The sequence below is a fragment of the Myripristis murdjan genome, chromosome 6 (genome assembly GCF_902150065.1).
Source record: "Myripristis murdjan chromosome 6, fMyrMur1.1, whole genome shotgun sequence".
Classification (NCBI taxonomy): Eukaryota; Metazoa; Chordata; class Actinopteri; order Holocentriformes; family Holocentridae; genus Myripristis; species Myripristis murdjan.
In genome coordinates, this window is record NC_043985.1 from 10,053,972 (window position 1) to 10,073,273 (window position 19,302).

A 19,302-nucleotide genomic window follows, 5' to 3' on the forward strand; every position below is an offset into this window, starting at 1 on the left:
GTAGTCTTGTGGTGCTTAGAGTGAGGTAGGAGCAGTCTGTTGTCCCATTACTTTATATGAGGTAGTAATGGCACATTCTCTGCCATTTGAATGAATTGACTTTTTTATTGGCTAATATGGTCTTATACAGTAGAATACAATAATAAATACTGAATACAACACAATTAATACTGAAAACGATAAGCACACCAGCAGCTGACGATGCTGTGCCTGCCTTTGTAATTGTGATTTAATTGCTTGTTTTTCAAGTCCCTTTTAAAGTGGCGTTTCCATTATTTTGTCGATCAGGCTGGATCCTTCCTGTCAGAAATTACCCAGCTGTAACCATAGAAACAGAGTGAAGTAGAACTGGCATGAGCCTTAAATTGCAGTTTAATGTGCTGGTTTTACTGGCGTGTATTTACAGCGTCTTCTTTGGGAGGAATGGATCAACACTTTGGCCGACTGACATCTCGGACCCGGGTCTAGTCATCCCGGATCCCGGACCGTGCATCTAGTCGTGGAGCGGGGGTGTGGGGGGCATGGACTAGATGTACCGTGGTGTGGAGAGTCAAGTATGTTTTCTCTGTGCGCCACAAATGAATTTCACATGAAAACACACTGAGTGACTTTCACTGCACAGTTTCACTGCACAGTGTGTCACAGTGTGTGTTATTTCACACACACAAGGAGACAATGTTGAGGAATATAATATAATATATAATATCAGGAGTAAAGATTCAGGGAAATTTGTCCCATCTACGGATGCGTTGATGTGTCTGTGTGTGTGTGTGTGTGTGTGTGTGTGTGTGTGTGTGTGTGTGTGTGTGTGTGTGTGTGTGTGTGTGTGTTGGGGCTCTTTGGCCTCTTGTCATTCAGAAATTCCCTTCATTCCCCTGGTAGCCAACCACAGTTGCCGCAGAGAAAGTAGCAGACACTGTTATTTAGGAATATGAGGAGGAAGAGGAGGAGGAGGAGGAGAGAAGTTTCGATGAAGGACGAGAACAAGAAGAAGGCAAGAGGAGGTGGAAGAGAGGAGGAAGATAATGAATAACCTCCACTGAGATTTCGGAGCATGGAGGCAGAAGAACAAGGGAGGAAAGAGACACGGCGGCCCTAAACCCACGTTCTCCCTAAACCCACATTCTGCCTGTGGTTTCAGGTGATTTGAGGGGCACTTTGCCCTCCTGGTCTGAGAAGGAAAGAAAACTCTGAAGTTAGAATGCAGCGACCACTTTCATTTTCCATCTGACTGATAACGTGCCATGTGCTCAAGTGAAGAAGCACAAACTGTTTGGCTAACCCGTCATATTCAGTATCAGTTTCTTATCAAAATAACTCCTTCAGCTAACAACATTCAGTGGCGGTTCTAGACCAATTTTACTGAAGGGGCCTGGCTGGGGCCAGGGGGTTTGTCAGAGAGGCACATTCAACCAGGGGCAAAAAAGACAAAGATCTGAAATTATATGATTTTTTTTTCCATAAAACTAGTGATTACCCATTGTAACCAAATTGAATGGTTCAAAATATCACATTTGAGACACAAGTATAAGAGACAGAAACAGGGGCGGGGGGTGCAGCGGGGTCCCTGGTGGGTTCCTGGTGTGTTTCAGGTGTGTTTCTGGTGTGTTTCTGGTGTGTTCCTGGTGTCTTTCAGGTGTGTTTCTGGTGTGTTTCTGGTGTGTTCCTGGTGTCTTTCAGGTGTGTTTCAGGTGTGTTTCTGGTGTGTTCCTGGTGTCTTTCAGGTGTGTTTCAGGTGTGTTTCTGGTGTGTTCCTGGTGTGTTTCAGGTGTGTTTCTGGTGTGTTCCTTGTGTGTTCCTGGTGTGTTTCAGGTGTCTTTCAGGTGTGTTTCAGGTGTGTTTCAGGTGTGTTTCTGGTGTGTTCCTGGTGTGTTTCAGGTGTGTTTCAGGTGTGCCTGGTGTGTGCCCAATGTGTGCCTGGTGTGTTTCAGGTGTGTTTCAGGTGTGTTCCTGGTGTGTTTCTGGTGTGTTCCTGGTGTGTTCCTGGTGTGTTCCTGGTGTGTTCCTGGTGTGTTTCAGATGTGTGTTTCAGTCGTGTTCCTGGTGTGTTCCTGGTGTGTTTCAGGTGTGTTCCTGGTGTGTTTCAGGTGTGTTCCTGGTGTGTTTCAGGTGTGTTTCAGGTGTGTTCCTGGTGTGTTTCAGTCACTGTGACAATTTGACGATCCTTCGTCTCTTGTTTTCATCGTGTTTCCAAGTTTCACAAGTTTCAGCATCAACAGAGACGTAACCCCCCAAACCCAAATCTGTGTGCAGTCTGAGCAGTGATGGTGTTTGGTGGCCGGTGATGTCACACAGCAGGTGGTGACATCACCTGCCACCACTGACCATACACACTACTGTTCACCACTAGAGGTCACTCTTCGCAGAGGTTTGGGTTTCGTGGTTACTTGCTCTTTAATAATAAAGCAGCAGGAGCATTTCAGATCTAAACCAGCAGCATGAAGGTTTTAATTTCAGGCCAATTTGAATTACCGTGCTTTGTGGGAATAATGAGACAGCACAGAGGTGTGGCTGCTGAAATTACTATATCCAAATTCATGATTTAAAAAATGGAAATGTAAACAAATAATTAAAAAGCATAGGCATAGTCGAAACAGAACTGAATTCAGGTCCACTAAGTGTTTCGCTTTGGTTTTTTTCTTACAGTGATGCTGCTGTAGCTCTGCAGCGTGGTCCACAAACTAAATGCATTACATAAATACAGTATATATTAGTGCATAGTAGTTCATTTGACATTTACCTATTATATTACTAAAATATCTCTACTAACCTTTACTGAAAGAAAAGCAATATTGGTGATTGTCTGTTATACTTTTGAAAAAACGCACAGTTTTTCTCTCAGCTGCCCTCTGGGTCTGGGAGTGTATTTTCAGCAGCAGTGTTGCTCCTGAATCCCTGTTGAAACATTATAACAGAGGAGTATTATACCACGTTGCTTGACGTTTTGCTCATGAACGTGTGTCTTGCCACAAACAGCCTATTTTAATATGCTAAAACTGATTTAACCATAGTGGGCAGCTACATCAGAGGAACACTGACTAAACTACCATTATGAAGACAGTTTCCCTCTCAAAGTGAAACCTAACAATCTCCCAGCTGAAAGTGAAACCAAACTGCCAATTTTTTTTTCACCCCCTTGAGCAAGAGTAAGATCTTCTTCTTTGTAACATTGAGGATATTTTAGGAAAAATTCCCATTACAGCAATACTTGGACAGAAGCCCAGGCACTAATGTAAGACTCTGGTTGCATGTGTTGGGATAATTGTGGAAGTTGGGAAAAACCCCTAAGATCCTCCTGCAGGTGTGGGTGTGAGTGTGTGTCTTCATCTGAGACAGGGAGATAACACAGGGAGCATCTTATCTTTATGTGTGTGTGTGTGTGTGTGTGTGTGTGTGGGTGGGTGGGTGTTTGACTCAGATAAGGCGTGTGTTGTCCTGCCGAGTGTGGTTTTGCTTTACCTAAATTGCGGCTGCTGTTCCAGTCTTCACAGATAACATTCAAATCTCAGCCCTGCCGTTGGCTCTGAGTCTCTCCGTCCATGGAAACTGATTATTGTTAGATTCATAGCATCTGGTAAAGTCAGAGGATATGAGTTTCCCACTAAAAAAAATACTGCTCCCTTCAGCTCCCACATGGCTCAGGCCACTCAGGGACTCGGGGTTTGGTGATGCCAACCTCCTGGATCCTGGCATCACCAGCAGTGCAGGGAATCATGGAGATTCACTGTAGCTGCTTTGGGCTCTAATCACTTTCCATTTGCATTTTGACATCATTTGTCACTCTTTATAAACTAAATGATCAACCAAAAAACTAATTAACTAATTAACTAATTAATTGACAATGAAAACAATCAGTAGCTGCAGCCCTAAACTGACTGTTGCTGTGTGGCTGCAGAGACAAAACTGACACCTCGCACCTCTGCATATGCATAACCTAAACGTATTAAATCCAAAAGGACCACTATGTTTTCGTTAGTCCTTAAAACCAAATAAAGTAGTTAATTGATATTCAAATCAGATTGATAACATTTTTATTGCAGAATTATTTTAGGAATCTGAACTTATTTTTATGACATTTTGACCGAATTCCATGTGTATGAATACCTTACATTGTTGTTGTTGTTGTTGTTGTTGTTGTTGTTGTTGTTGTTGTTGTCGTCAGTAGTAGTACCCTTCAGTGGAGACCTTTGAATGCACGTTACATCACATGCACTGTGTCTAGCTGTCCATGCACACAGTCATCATGCAGACAGCTGTCCTAAAGCCAAGGAGACTACAGTGATGTCTGCCTGCCCGTGCCTTCACTGTGTGTGGCATGTGTGTGTGCCTGTGTGTATGGATGTGTGTGTGATAAAGCGTTCAGGTCAGATCTGAGTGCAGGCGTTTGTGTTCATGGAGAGATCAGAGATTGTGCTCTGACTCAGATCCAGTCAGCCTCGGCTTTATCTAACAGCAGCAGGTCCTGAGCCAGCTGATACTGAACACCAGCTCCTCTGTGCTTGGGATGTTTTGAAGTTAGTCATTTGATTTTCTCTGCAGTACAGAACGTTTCGACTCTAATCACATTTTAAAGAGCATCCGTCACATTAGAGAGGCCGGGGCAGATCCAGGCCTCACCGCCTGCTGGTGCTGTGCAAGGCCCTCGTCTGGCAGCTGCATGAAAAAAAAAACCTTTGCAGAGACTTTTCCGTTTTCTTAACAGGGTAAGAGATGAACAAATGAACTCAGCAGAGCTAACAGCTTTGGTCCAGAATCTGTAATAATGCGCGTTTAGAAGTGGGCGTGGCCAAAAGTCATCCAACTTGTCGGCAGTCACACACCGAGTCAGAGGACAGTGTGAAGTGTGAATTTACAATCTGGGCTTTACAGAAAAAATGGATGATAGTGTAATTTTTAGTGCGGCCTGTGCCAATTACATATTTTCTTATGTCTGAAGAATTCAATTTGTGTGCCAAAGTTCTCTGCAACAGCACAATACTTGATGTTTTGTCACATACTGACCTTAAATAAAAAGTTACAGCTCTCGTGATTTGTATATTGCACTTGGCCATATCGTGATTTCAGTGATATTTCAATTAATTGTTCAGCTGCCATGTGAACCTGGACAGACGTTATGAGCCTTTTTGTGATAACGCCACACCCGCCGCTATCCCCCCCTGTGGCCGAGGAGTTTAACTCCTCCTGAACCCATGAGCAACCTTCAACAAGCCGCTGTGTCATGTGACTCTCAGGTGGCGTGTGTTCTGTTCTCATGTCTCGTTTGTTTAATGATAACCAATCATGACAGCGCAAAGAAATGCAAATGGAGCATGTCTCGAGTGTGTGTGAAGGAGCGTGTGTGTGTGTGTGTGTGTGTGTGTGTGTTCCTCAGCAGCTTTGTCTCATTCCTGCTTTTTAGTTTGTGGTCTAATGGATTTTGTGATAATATTTGAGGATGAGCGTCTCTTATTCTGAAGTCATTTGTGGAGAAAACCTCCACTTCCTGTATTCTTTATTTTCATCCGTCTTTTTCCACAGCATTCACATTCAATTTTAAAGCTCACAGCTAACTGATTGTATCTTTTTTTCTCCCTTAATATGCACTTTTTGAAGAGCATACACACTGAGAAACATTTCCTGCTGTCTCTTTTCTGTTTGACATGCATCAGATTTTCTCTTCCGTCTGTGCACATTTCTAAAAACCTTACAGGAGTTGTTGTTGCCAAAAGCAGGAGCAGGAAGGCTCACGCAAACCTTCAGCCTGTGGTCGACAGGTACGCAGGAAGGAGGGAGAATAAGACGCTCACTGTCTGACCAGCTGAAGCAGGGTGGGAGGATGTTTAATGTAACTGTGGCTGATGCAGTTTGATACATTAATGAAGTCACTCAGTGGCTTTTGCTCTGAGGTTTGAACATTTTAAATGAGCGACTGTGTACTGCCCCTCACGCAGGTGTATACAGTACAGTATCTATATACAGTACATAGACACAGTGCAGTAATATCTCACAGGTCTGCATATTAAGTTGCAGCTGGGAGGGAAAAAGTTAGACTGAAGAATATGAAGTTGTAATTATAAGGAAAAAGGTTCATTGTTAGCTATTAAATCACTTCATATCTTATGAAGTGACTTAATATGAGTTCATTAGCTCGGTGGGAGCCAATCACAGCCATGCGAGTCGCTGTTCTTAGTTATTCATTTAGTCAAAATAATAAGAACAAACTTATCGATAACAGACCTGTTATTGAATTTGAGATAATTGTTGGTAAGTGGTTCCAGCCCTGGTTTCCCCACCATGTCGACTGGTATCACATTCAGGCAGCTGCACAAGCCAACACTCGCGTGACCCGACCAAACCCTCCCTGCACCATGCCCCGCCAAACTTCCTGTCTCAACAGGAAATACATCAAATTAAGAAAGTAAGAGTCTGTCTCATGGGGTCTATAACTCTCCAAGATCAAAATGTCAGTTCCCATTTTTTTTACGTAAGTAAACAAACACAACAACAGTAAGAGTCTGAAACCTCCGTTTCACCTGCGTACACAGGCGGACAGAGTTTCTGTTCTCACAGCTGAGTTAGAGCATGGAGCCGAGACGCAGACAGTCAGACGTTGTTTACACGTGTGAGTTGTTCAGTGATGCAGCAGGCAGACACACAGAGCGCTGGAGCTGTCTCACGAGTCTGGAGGTGTTCTGTCCCACTCTGTGACGTGGAGCGAGCTGATCAGTCAGCGCCGGACCCTGATGATAATCAGGAGCTCCTCAGGGTGACTCATTTGGTCCTCATCTGGATCCTAACAATGAAGAATGGGTCTGGTTGTGTGTGTGTGTGTGTGTGTGTGTGTGTGTGTGTGTGTGTGTGTGTGTGTGTGTGTGTGTGTGTGTGTGTGTGTGTGTGTGTGTGTGTGTGTGTGTGTGTGAACTAGATCTTGGTGACTTCTAGGGTCCACATATATGTACCTAGAAAATCAGATAACAAGTGACGCCTTGCAAGCGGCAATTTTCAGAAAAGATGTATTGAGTCTGTGGTGCCAGAGGAGGTGAGGAGCTGGTGTGTGTGTGTGTGCGTGTGTGTGTGTGTGTGTGTGTGTGTCCAGGAACAATATGTTGGTGCAGCGGGGAGAGGGAGGGACAGGAAAACAGAGTGATGTCAGCAGGGAAGAAGAGGGAGGACCGCCTTCCTTTTTCCTCTTTCCTCCTCCTCCTCCCTCTCCTCTATCAGTGCAGAAGAGAGGAAAAGAGAAAAGGGGGCATCGTGAGAGAATTCACTAAAACAAACAACTTTTAAGCTCAGAGGCAGGGAGTGAAGGAGAGAGAGAGCGAACCGGAGGAAAAGAGAAGGAGAAAGCGAGCGACGCTGGGCGATATTCCCAGAGACAGACATGCTTTAAGAGGGACCGAGGACAAGCAGACAGGAAACTGTCCAGGCTGACAGACACACAACACTCGGGACAGTCCAGTGCTGCTGCTCTGTGCTGGAGCGAGGTATTTCGAGACGGGTGGACCCACACAGGAGGAAGACGTGACCTCGACAAAAACAGCCATGTACAGCGGATATGGAGGTAAAAACCCAGAGCGCAGCTCCGCGGAACAAACTCCTTTCTAATCATTAACAAAGTGGATGTTCCAGCTCTGTCACCTCCTTAAAACAGCTGGCTCAGCATTTTCACTCGTCGTTTTGGAAGTTCATGAGTGACAGATTATGGGTTGAAAGAACAGCTTGCAAGCATTCCCTTAAAACAATAGGCACTGGCTTATTAGCTGACTTCCTGGCAAGTTAAATCTCTTAAAAGCCTTCCTTTCAGTTTGGAGAAACTCAGACGATCTGGACTTGCTGTGTGTGTGCGTGTGTGTGTGTGGTGGGGAAATCACGAGCTCATCGGTGATATAAAATGAGGACCATGATAATAAATTCATCTAGCTCAGTTCCTCCTCTCAGTTGTTTATACATTTGGAAAAATGGCAAGGTGGGGCGGCCGTTCTGTATTCAGGTACGTTTGGTTGATCTCTGACTGATCAGGTTTGGGCTGGACGTGCACCTCTGACCACCTCTTACCCTCTACAGAGCAGAAAACAGGACATTTGAGTTTCTTTGCACATTTCATGTGTTGGTTCTGGTGTTCTGCTGTGTGTTTTCTCTCACAAACACAAATCAGCTTAACCCTCTGACTCCCAGGAGCCCCTGCTGCTCCCGTGGTGCTGGCTTCAGCACAGGCTCAGCCGACAGGGGGCCGTCCCGCTGCTGCGACGGCGCTCAGAGCAATAACCTCCTCACCAGTGAAGCAGCAGATAACGGTGGAATGTGGCTCACCCGTTAGTTTTAGAATTTCACTGCAGAAATGAAAACTGATGCTTCAGGTGATTATTGGTAGTTTTTCCTCCTCTTCTGCCCGTTAGCTGAGCAGCTGGGGCCGCCTGGCAGGAGGCCGGCAGAACACACTCTGTGGTCGAAAGCCTTTATGTGACTGTGTGTGGTGATGGTTGTGGTGTGTGTGTGGTCTGTGTGTGTGTGTGTATGCTGATGCTATTCTCAGACTGGCTGGAGTGTTGCGTCAAGGGTGTTTTCCCATTAGCTCTGTGTGTGTGTGTGTGTGTGTGTGTGTGTGTGTGTGTGTGTGTGTGTGTTCTGGAAGGATAATATCATATGGCTTTTTCAGCTAAATGGGATTCCTAAAGAAGAACAAATAATGACTGTGATGTTGTGTGCACATTGAAAGGGCAGGCATTAACTGGATGCTCATATCAGGACTGGCCTGGAAAGGTGCAGAGGGGGTGTTTGTGTGCATGCTGGCCCACCACAGGTATGATTTGGACACTGGGAACTATTGGAGTGCAGAGACATGGGCAGTGTTGTTTTCAAAGGGCTGGTGATTAGTGCTGAAACGATGCGCATGACAGATTGAAATAAGAAATAAAAACACACCTCAGATTTCCCATAGACACTTTAAAAGATTTAGTATGAATACATTAGTCATAATGTTTGGTATGTATTCTGGCCTTCAGATATAACCGTGGCTATAACTTTGTGTTTTGGCAAGTTCGATGTTCTCCTGGTTGCCACTGTGGTCACCGACTGAAGACGCTCTTTGTGGTTATTAAAGCTGGACATTACTGACAAAATCAAATGTCACAGTCTTTTAGACCGAACAGCCTCGTATTGATAATGTAACGATATTTTGTGGTTGTTATTGTCATGTTATAGTGTTACAGTGTACGGAGGTTCAGGTTTACTGCAAGAACAGGGAAAGGCAACATTTGGGCCTCAGTGGCATCAGGATGTTACAGCATCCAGAACCCCACACATTACTGGCCAGTTTTACATGAGCCTAAGCCGAACTGGTTTTCTTATTTTGCCCCGTGAATGTGTGCATTTTGAGAAATGTTGTATTTTATGGCTGCATCTGCCAGGGGGTCATCAGACAGGAGCTGGCATAATAATATTTTAATTCCACTACAGGAGAGACTTCATGCCCTTTGCAATGAGGTTTAAAAAAAATATTGTGCCTATATCGCTGTCAGCAATCAGCCGGAAGACTATTGGCAAAATATCGCCATGTCAGATATCAGCACAACATCCAGTATCATGCATCCCGAGATATTATTCGATACATTGCCCGATAATATGGCAATTGTAATATGGCACAATGCAGTTACATTTATAATGCACATTTTTAATGCACTAGTTATGCTGCAGTACTCTCTGGGGAGTAAGGAGAAAGGGGGAGAAGGACAGTATGAAATATTCAGACAGTGGAATAATTACAGGAGCCTAAACTGGTGTGAGGATGACACTCACAGGCCACCGTAGCTCAGCCCTTTGCTTCAGTCCACAGGGTTTCTGCGTTCCTCAAAATCCTGGAAAACTCATGGAATTTTAAAGAGTTTGAAAATGTGTTTCCCAGGCTTGGACGTGTCTTTGAAAATGATAAAATATCCATAAAGTTTCACACACACACACACACACACACACACACACATACAGTGCTGACCAAAGAGGAATGTATGGCCTAATGCTAAAGGTTAGTATAGAGAGGGATTTTAGGGTGTGGTGCTACTTTGTGTGTTTGTGTTTGTGTGTGTGTGTGTGTGTGTGTGTGTGTGTGTGTGTATTTGTTTGTGTGTGTCCGCATGCAGGGCTTTGTGTTCTAGAATTGTCCTGGAGAGAGAGGCCAGAGGACACTGGACAATAGGTGTGCTGTCACACACTCACACACACACACACACAGCGGCTCCACAGATGTGTGTGGAAGGTTGGATGAGCTTGTGGCTCTGAGCCGCTGCCGTGCTGTTTACAGTGCAGCATCAATGGCAGACGAATGGTGTGAGAGCAAAGCGCTGTTATTATTTATTATCGGACGGCACTTGGGTTACGGGACGGGCGGGGAGCGGAGAACACGCCGGACCGGCCCAGACCAGCTGACTGTCAGGAGCTGGTGGTTTCGCTAAGAGACCGGTTGATCGCCTGATGGCGTCCTGACGAGGACTCGAGCTCAGAGACGGGACGTTAGGGTGGGACAGGGGGAGAGATGTGCCGACTGCCGCTCACCTGTCTGTACTGGGACACTGACCAAGACAAGGAGCCCCGTCCAGGTGGGTGAATAACCTGCTCCTGTTCAGTGGAGCTTGTCTAGTCCACTCTAGTGCTCTCCAGTGTTTGGCTCACACTCACACACTGACGCTGCGGCTGCCGTGCACGGCGCCCAGCCACCCCTCAGCTGCAGTTGGGGCTTCACTGCCTTGCTCAATGACACTGGAACACGCTCTCTGGAGGAGCCAGGGATTGAACCAGGCACCCTCCCATCAGCAGGTGCCCGCTCTGCCCCCAGGGGGTCTGTCTCAGGCCCGGGTCGGGACATGGAGCTGTTATTGTTTGTTGATCATGGATCCGGTGCAGGTGGTGTGTTACAGCGGCTCTCCACCGTCTGCGTGCCGACAACCTGACAGTCACATTTTGAAAAGTTTCATTTCTGCCTCTCAGTGACATTTGCTGGGGAGAATTTTATTTGTAATTTCCTTGTAAAGGTTTATTTTTATTATCATTATCGTTATTATTTACACATCTTAGGGGCAATTTAATATAAAGATGTAGTCATAATAATTAGAAATAGTTTTATTGTAATTTTTTTTTTTTTTTACTAATTTGCTAATTTCTGGTAACATTTTCTTAATTTCTGGTAATTCCTTTGATAATTTTCAGATAGGATTCTTCTTTTTTATTATTATTTTCTGATCATTTTCCTCATAATTTTCATAATTCTTTTGTAATGTATGCTTTAATGCTTTTCAGAAGAAATCAAGTTTTCAAAGGTTTAAATGCTGTAGAACCATTTAAACACAAGAAATCTGACATCAGCATTACTGATTTCATATTTAAATATATAATTTCAATAATTAGAAATATACATTTTTTCCTGGTAGTTTTTCCCCCAAAATATTCTGGCAGTTTTCTTGTATTTTTTATTTTCTAATTTTTTATTTTCTAATTTACTCTGGTTTCTAAGGGTTAATGAGATTTACACAGTGAATCAGAGTGAAAGCTGCTAATATGCTAATACTTACTGAAAAAGAAAAAGTCAGTATGTTCTGTGAGTGAAGCTGCTCTGATGGTGAAAACAAACCATGATGTCGTGATTAATCACAGAATCAATAAGCAGATTGAGTGTGACTGACTTTCCCAGCCTGTCGCCCGCTGCCTCGTTTTCTCTCTCCAAGTGCCCTGTCTGTCTGCCTGTCTGCCTGCCTGCCTGCCTGCCTGCCTGCCTGTCTGTCTGGTTGAAGTAGGTTAAGTCAGCAGACAGACAGTTGGAGGCAGATAGAAAACAGTGAAAATGAGATTTCTGCTCCTCCTGTGTTTACGCTGCGTGTGAGGCGAGCAGAAAGCCAGACCATCACTCTGAGATGTTTGGAGTCTGACGCAGATCTTCGTTCATGGCTCAGTCATACTGCACACACACACACACACACACACACACACACACACACACACACACACACACACACACACACAGTCTCCTCAGCTCTGAGCTCCAGCTGGAGCCTCTCAGTAAAGGGCCAGTCCAGCCCTCGGCACTATCTTCCTTTGTTGAATTTCCTGTCCACAGAACCAATTGCATCTGACTTCCTGTAGGATTGTGACATTTCCTGTGGGGTGTGTTTGTGTGTGTGTGTGTGTGTGTGTGTATGTGTGTGTGTGTTTCTGCTGTTTAAAGAAACAGGATACGGGCCACCAGGTCTGGCCACAGCAACAAAACACTGTCTTCTTCCACAGAAACAAATCTTTGGGCAGCAGAAGCAAAGTGCCACCTCTGTTTGCAGAAATGTAACATTTTCATAGACTAGTGGTGTTCAAAGTGAGGCCTGAGACCCCCGGGGGGCCTTCAGGGGCTTCCAGGAGGTCCTCAGCAAAATGAGGAGCAGCTAAATCGAGAGGACGCCGCCCACAGTGCTCCTGCCTGTGAGCGGCGTCCACTGCTGGAATGAGCTCGTCTGCTTACACTGGTCATTTCAGCATCACTCATCTGACCTTATTATAAATTATTTGAACTATATGATGTTTGAACTATATGACTATATTATAATGATTTGAACCGTATCATAAATATCTATATATATCTATATCTATATCTGTATCTATAGATCTCTCTCTCTCTCTCTCTCTCTCTCTCTCTCTCTCTCTCTCTATATATATATATATATATATATAGATAGATAGATAGATAGATAGATAGATATGTATATATGTCTATATATCTATATAGATATAGATATAAATATATATTCATATAGATATATAGATATGTATATAAATATGTTGTTCCCATCTTTTTTGGCTTTTTTTTTATATATATATTTTTTGCTCAATTTGTTGGTACGTTGTAAGCGCCCGTCACCCCACACCCCTCCCCCACACTGATTAACAGTACTATCTTTGAAAATGATTTGAAATTGAAACTGGGTAGTGTTTCTATGTGATGCAGCTGGTGCTGTCTGCTAAATAAATACTGACTGGGTTCTTAAGGCCACCAGACTCCCTGTATTAATGAAGAACTGGACTTTTCTCCTCATTTGTAATGCTGTAAAAATGTATTTCTATATTGGCACTATTCTTTTGTATGTGTAGAATCCAAGAGATATATTGACCTGTTGGTGTATGATGTGTTTGCTCTGTGTGTTGTTGTGTGGTTTGTGTCTCTGAGGAGTTCTGTGTGATCAGCTGGTGAGTCTCTCCACCACTCTGAGCTGTTTCTGAGCACTTGGCTGTTATTGGCTGATGCCCGGTTAGGGTTAGTGTCTCTGCTTCTGTTTAATGTTTTTATCGTTTGAAACACGAGGCAGCCGGTTGAATAAAGGCTGTTTAAGCATTTATGTTTTTTTTGTCATGGCTTTTCCTGCATCTCCTTCGGCTGTCTGACAGCCCACAGAAACGCTCACCAGCAGGCTGTTTGTCTTGTTTTTGTTGGGTTTTCTTGCCTCTGTTTCCCCGGGACGGCCCGTAGGATGCAGTGTGCTTCTGGCTGTCACAGTGATTAGTGGCTCATTGTTTTGCTGGGGACATACGTAGTCATACCGCGACAGGAGGTGGAAACCTGGTGCTGCTGTTGGTTTCACTCTGCCTTGATGTGGCTGGAAGCTTGCAGAAGGTTTCAGAAGGTTTGCATAGTCCTGCATGTGCTGGCAAGCTCAGTCAGGGCTTAGAGAGCCCACTGACACTCACTGATGTGGTCCTACAGTGCATGCTGGTTAATGTGAATGAAGCTCACGATTCATTTCTGATACTTCAACATCAGTTGTTCTGCCTTCAGTTCTGATGGAGGCTCCGGCCTTTTCCCATCATAAAGTGATAGTTTGGATTCTTAGTGGTATTTGCTGCTCTGTGCAAATGTAGTGGATTTTCCAGGCTTGACCCTCCACTGGTTTTTGTGACTTTGCTGTCGCAAAAGCCAGCGCTCCACTGGGGCTGTTCTTCTACCAGATGAAGTGGATCTGGCCTGGAAACAACATGATTGCAAATGGCGACCCAAAACTTAAAATCTGTTGTTAAGGATGCACACCAGCACACGTTTGTTTGAGATTAATTATTGACACTCAAATGAGTCATGATCCGCCTCATGCTTTTTGTAAAAGAACAGTCCCAGTGAGGCGTTCAGTCTTACCACAGGGAAGGAGCTGGCGGGTCAAACTTGGATGATCTATTACATTTGTATAGAGTAGCAAAGTTCCTTTTAAAGGGAAAAACCCAAAATATCACTTAAAATCCATCATTGGCAACGTTCTCATTTACAGAGAATTCCCCTCGCAAACTGATCACTTGAATGTGTGACTTCCTGAAATCATCAAACCAGGTCAGAATAATCAAACCGATGCTGCGAGTGTTGAAAACGAGGCGCGATGCCAGGGATCCTGAGCCGGCGTGCTCACCAGGGCAGCTCGTCTGTGAAGCTCTGCAGGGACTTTAAGGTGCGTTTGCTCTGCAGCTGTAAGCAGAGGCTTCACTCAGCTGAGCGGCTGCAGCTGACAGTTCCAAGCATAACGTTTCCTTGTGAGAACTGGTTTAACTGGACGCTGTTGTTCCTGGAACTGACATAAAACACATTAATGCTCAGATGGTTTATGGGGCCATTGCCAATAATCATAAAGTCAATATGACTTTGCAGTCATAGTGATTGCATGTTGATTGATTTTATATTTATTTGTAGTTTTTTACAAAGGCTACACTGACTGTCTGTGAGAAGATAACCAACTAGGCTTTCCACCAATCTGATCGGCTATGTCGGATCGGCTGATATTTTGCATTTTGTGCAATTTGTGTGATTGGCTGTAATGTCTCAATTCGCCGATCCGATCAATGATGTCACTGTCGTGTTGAAACTTTTGGCAGATGCTCCCGTTGCATTTTTTTATCTGTCTCATTTACTCCGAAGACGTTCCACACCACCGCCATGTTAGTTTTGAGCCCTGTCACTGTGTGACGGACAATAAAGTTTTTTTTAACCTTGAATCATTCGCTGTCGGATTCAAACAAACATGTCGGTGGTGTGGGACTTCTTCAAAGTGTCTGAGACAGATAAAACACAAGCTATTTGCAATCTGTGCATCAGTACAGTACCTCTGTCTGTTTGGCGCATGGCAAAGATTAAACATTGGCAAAAATGCTTGACAATACTTTTGTTGATACTCAGACTGTGTTTGAAATCACTCACTAATCACTATATAGTGCACTATATAGTGATTACGCCATTTGTAGGGGTGTCCAAATGTCTAGTGATTATTTATGTTCACTATATAGTTCACTGGATGTATCCCACAATCCACCGCAAAATGTAGTGGACATCCGATGGTCACTAACCAGGCAATATATCCCGTCATGCATTGCGGAACGGCGCCGAACAACGAGCGAAGTCGTGTCCGAAACGGTCTGCTATTGAGTTCACTATATAGTCCACTACATTGAATTCCCTATATAGTGAGTAGGGAGGAGTGAGTGAATGAGTGATTTCGGACACAGCCTCAGTAAACGGTACATAAGCGTGATCATGTGATCACATCGGTGATCGGTTTATTTAAACTCACTGATCAGTGATCGGCGATTGGCCCCAAAAATCCTGATCATGTAAAGCCTATAACCAACATATTCATTCATGCAGATAAGCACGAATATGTTTCATTATGGCATATTTGCATCAGGTCCTATGTGAATAAATCACAGAAAGTTATAGAATATTCATAAAGATTATTTTATTCCACCCAAACTGTTCACACAGTCTGGCACTAAACTCTCGTCATTCAGAGAAACGTTGGGACACCAGAAGCAGCTTTTCCGCTTTGAGTCCGATCTTCCTCTGCCGGTGTGGCTCAGGTTTGGAGGTTTGGCCGACCTCCTCTGCTACACCAGAGACAAACTGATGAGGACGAGTTGTTGTCAGAAACAGCTGAGACTGACCACTGTGTGTGCATTCTCATTCTGTCAGCAGTTGATTGCCATAATGTTATTTTTCCTCCTCTTGTTTGTAGCTGTCATGGCCTTTATCATGTAGTTCTGTATCCTTGGTGACCAAAGATATCAGCTGTTCCACATCCATTTTAAAAGCCAGTTGGTCGGTGAGTTTTCTTTCAGCCTCCAAGAAGGAAAAAAAAGGGCCTGGCCTCTGAGGGAAAAATCAAGACAGATTGGCATTGCAGTATTTTGGATGTGGTTTTTGGACTCAGAGGAGTTCACAGAGATGGGTTGTTTCTTCTTTAAAATCTTTTTGTGTATGTATTTTGATGCTGAGAATCCAGACTTGGTGTGAGCAGAAGGGTTAGTGTCCTGGGTTTCACTAAAGTTTTGGTTTCCCTAAATGCTGTTCCAGAGGCTTTTGCACCCTGATAAGAGGAAGATTTTGAGAGATTTTTTAGCATGAGAAGACACAAAGTTAAACGTCAGCTATTGTGAAGTACTGTTGACAGCTAAAGTGTACAAAATGATTAGTGCTGTTAACAATGAGAGCAGAGTGATACAGCCAGTCTAAACTGTGTGAAGTGGAACCCCCACATGGTGGAACATGGTGGCTGTACGCGGTGCAGAGCTCTGTGCAGTCCAGAACACACTGTGTCGGCTCTCTGTCTCTGTTTAATCTGGCCTTTACACTTCTATCAAAGCACGGAGCACAATGAGGCCCAACAGCCAAGTCCAGTGACTCACTGATAATGCACACACACACACACACACACACACACACACACACAGAGAGAGAGAGACAGACAGAGAGAGAGAGAGAGAGAGAGACGGCACTGGCTGAGATTTCATTTTTTGCAGTTTCAGTGAAGTGTGTTCCTAACTCTTGGCCTCCAAATGCTAAAAAATGTCCAGGATCTCATGGTGCATTCAGTGTGTGTGTGTGTGTGTGTGTGTGTGTTTGCCTTTCTGTGTTGGAAGCAGTGACTCTTATTCTCCCACTTGACCTTGCTGTACAGGAATCAGAGACAGAGGGAGGGAAATGTGTCATCAGCTGTTGAGCTGAGCGGTGGGCAGATTACAGTGTGTGTTGCTGATACACACCAGAATACTGTGTAATGATCAGAGGGCATCATGTACCCAGCAGGTTAATGTTGGCAATGCTGCTGGTAAATAGAGTAAATAAATACCAAATAAAAATGTGCACACTGAATGTTTGCTATCTGCATTACATATTCATTTTAAGTAGCGCTTCATTTTGACTGCAGGTGCCTCATTTGGCCTGCTGGTGGCACTAGAGAGAAGGTTATGGGGACACCCAAACTGATAGTTTTCTTCCTTTAGATACATGAATGTTGGCACCAATTTCATGATAATGTAAAAAAAATCTTTTTGTGCTGCTTAGTGTGCTTTATGAATAGTTTAACCTTGTGGTGGCGCTAGAGGAAAGGTCACAGGGTCACCAAAATGGACATGTTTCATGTGGGCATGTAGAGCTGCTAACAGGGATTCTGGGCTCTAAATAAAAATAAACCTGAACGTGAACTTGTTGCATCGTCCCGTTCGGGGGTACACACACCCCTCAGGGTATACTGGATTACTGCAGGGAGATTTTTTTAAATGTTAATTGAAAAAATATCCGTTATGCTTAGTTCCTAAAATAATTAGCCTGTGCTACAATAAGTTCATTAAAAATGTGAATGTAAGTTTGATAAATCACATTTAATAAGATATATTCCAAATATCAGCATCAGGTTGTTGTTTCAGACACTGATGAAGGATTTTCTTTTTTTTAACCCTTTTTTTTTCACTGCTCAGGGGTTACTTGGCTGAAAAAATATTTCAAAGGGGCACATTACTGAAAAAACTTTGACAAGGCTGTTCTAGGTGACATGAATGTTGTCATCAGATTTCACTGTGATCCACCACATAGATGTTAAGACATGCTGCTTTGGTCCTGTAGTTTGAATAAAAGTCTTATGAGCTGATTCATGGCCTATACCTTTTTGATAATGTATGCTAATAAATGCATGGAGGAAGATGGTGCAGTGGGATGGTCTGCAGTGGACTCAAACTGGAGCGGCTGCAGGTTCCCGGCAGCGAGAGGCATCGCTTAATGGCGATGGAATTGTGATTAAATGACTGAGTGACATTTCAAATGTGGTCCCTCTAATCTCCAGGCTGCTCCGGCCCGATGATCATTACACTGACACACAGGACGTTTATTAAAAATCAGTTCTGGTCCAGTTTAGATCAGTGTCCCATCATGGTCAAAATGACAAAATCTGGGAAGACGAAAACAAATCATCCTTTGAATTCTCAGCAATGTTTGGGCATGAAAGTGATAACATTTAAAGATATTTATTGTTTACATAAAGTATCAGCTATCTGTAGCTTTAGTCCTGTATGAGGTCCTGCCTTCAGAAGCCCTCGTTGGTAGTTTTTAGCCCCCACGGCCCGTGGGCGTCCGTCCCCTCCAGGCTGCTCTGATCGCTCCCCTCCTCTGTCCTGACAGGGAGTCCGTCCCGAACTCTCTCCACCATGTCGCTGTCCGCTCGGCCGGCCAGGCGCCTCCTGTCCAGGTCCATCACTAGGAGCCAGAGCTTCGCTGGAGTCAACACCTACGACAAGCCGTACAGGTAGGCACACACACACACAAATACAGTTACACACGCATGCACGTGCACATTCACTGTGGGGAAGTCCAGAGTTTACAGGACATCCTGTCAGGCGGGGTTCCACAGACTGTGTGTGTGTGCGTGTGTGTGTGTGTGTGTGTGTGAACATGAATGAGTTACACTTTCCTCTCCTGCACTGACTTGATATTCCCTTGAGCAAGGCATTTCAACCTCCAAACTGCTCCAGTGGAGCTGTGCAGTGACCACCAGTTGAAGACTGTGGTCTACTGGGCCATTTCCATTGTGAATGTGTGGAAGTGTATGGTCTGTGAAACACTTACCCCTTCTCCAGTGAGGCCTGTGCTGGAACTGGTGCCAAACTGGGAATGGTTCTGTTTTCACATCAGAAATACTGGCACTACTGGGTTCCAGAGACTATTTTGCCCCATAAACTTGTTTGTCTGGAACCAAGAAACAGGTGAGTCAAGGGGCTGGGAAGCAGGGGATTACTGTCACCACCTTTAGTTGTGTATGCTAGTGGAACTGCCATTTTAAAAAACAACAACAACAACAATTAGTTGCAGTGAAAACAAAAGTAGCGTATCAGGAGGAAAAAAAAGTGAGCCGACAGAGACACCAAGGCTTTCCCAGCAATACGGCGCATTAGAGAAATCCAGACTAACTGGAAGGTCCACAAAGGAAATCAAACGTGTACGAGGGAATTAGAGGTGAGCTGGAGGAAATATTCTCTGAACTGTCGACCAAATAACGA

General features: G+C 44.3%; 1 protein-coding gene across 4 annotated transcripts in view; it reads left to right on the forward strand.

Annotated features, from left to right (window-relative positions):
- The window catches only part of ripor1 (RHO family interacting cell polarization regulator 1), a 62,829-nt gene that overhangs the window by 14,669 nt on the left and 28,858 nt on the right, over positions 1-19,302 (forward strand). For 3 of the 4 annotated variants that reach the window (XR_003928336.1, XM_030053227.1, XM_030053230.1), the window contains exons 1-2: positions 7,218-7,540; positions 18,428-18,551. Coding sequence is in view for 3 of the 4 variants with exons in the window: in XM_030053227.1 (XP_029909087.1) it covers positions 7,522-7,540; positions 18,428-18,551 (143 nt within the window). In the remaining variant the exon portion in view is untranslated. Of the gene's footprint in view, positions 1-7,217; positions 7,541-18,427; positions 18,552-19,302 lie in introns of those variants that run through there. The other variant, XM_030053229.1, reaches the window with a different exon arrangement.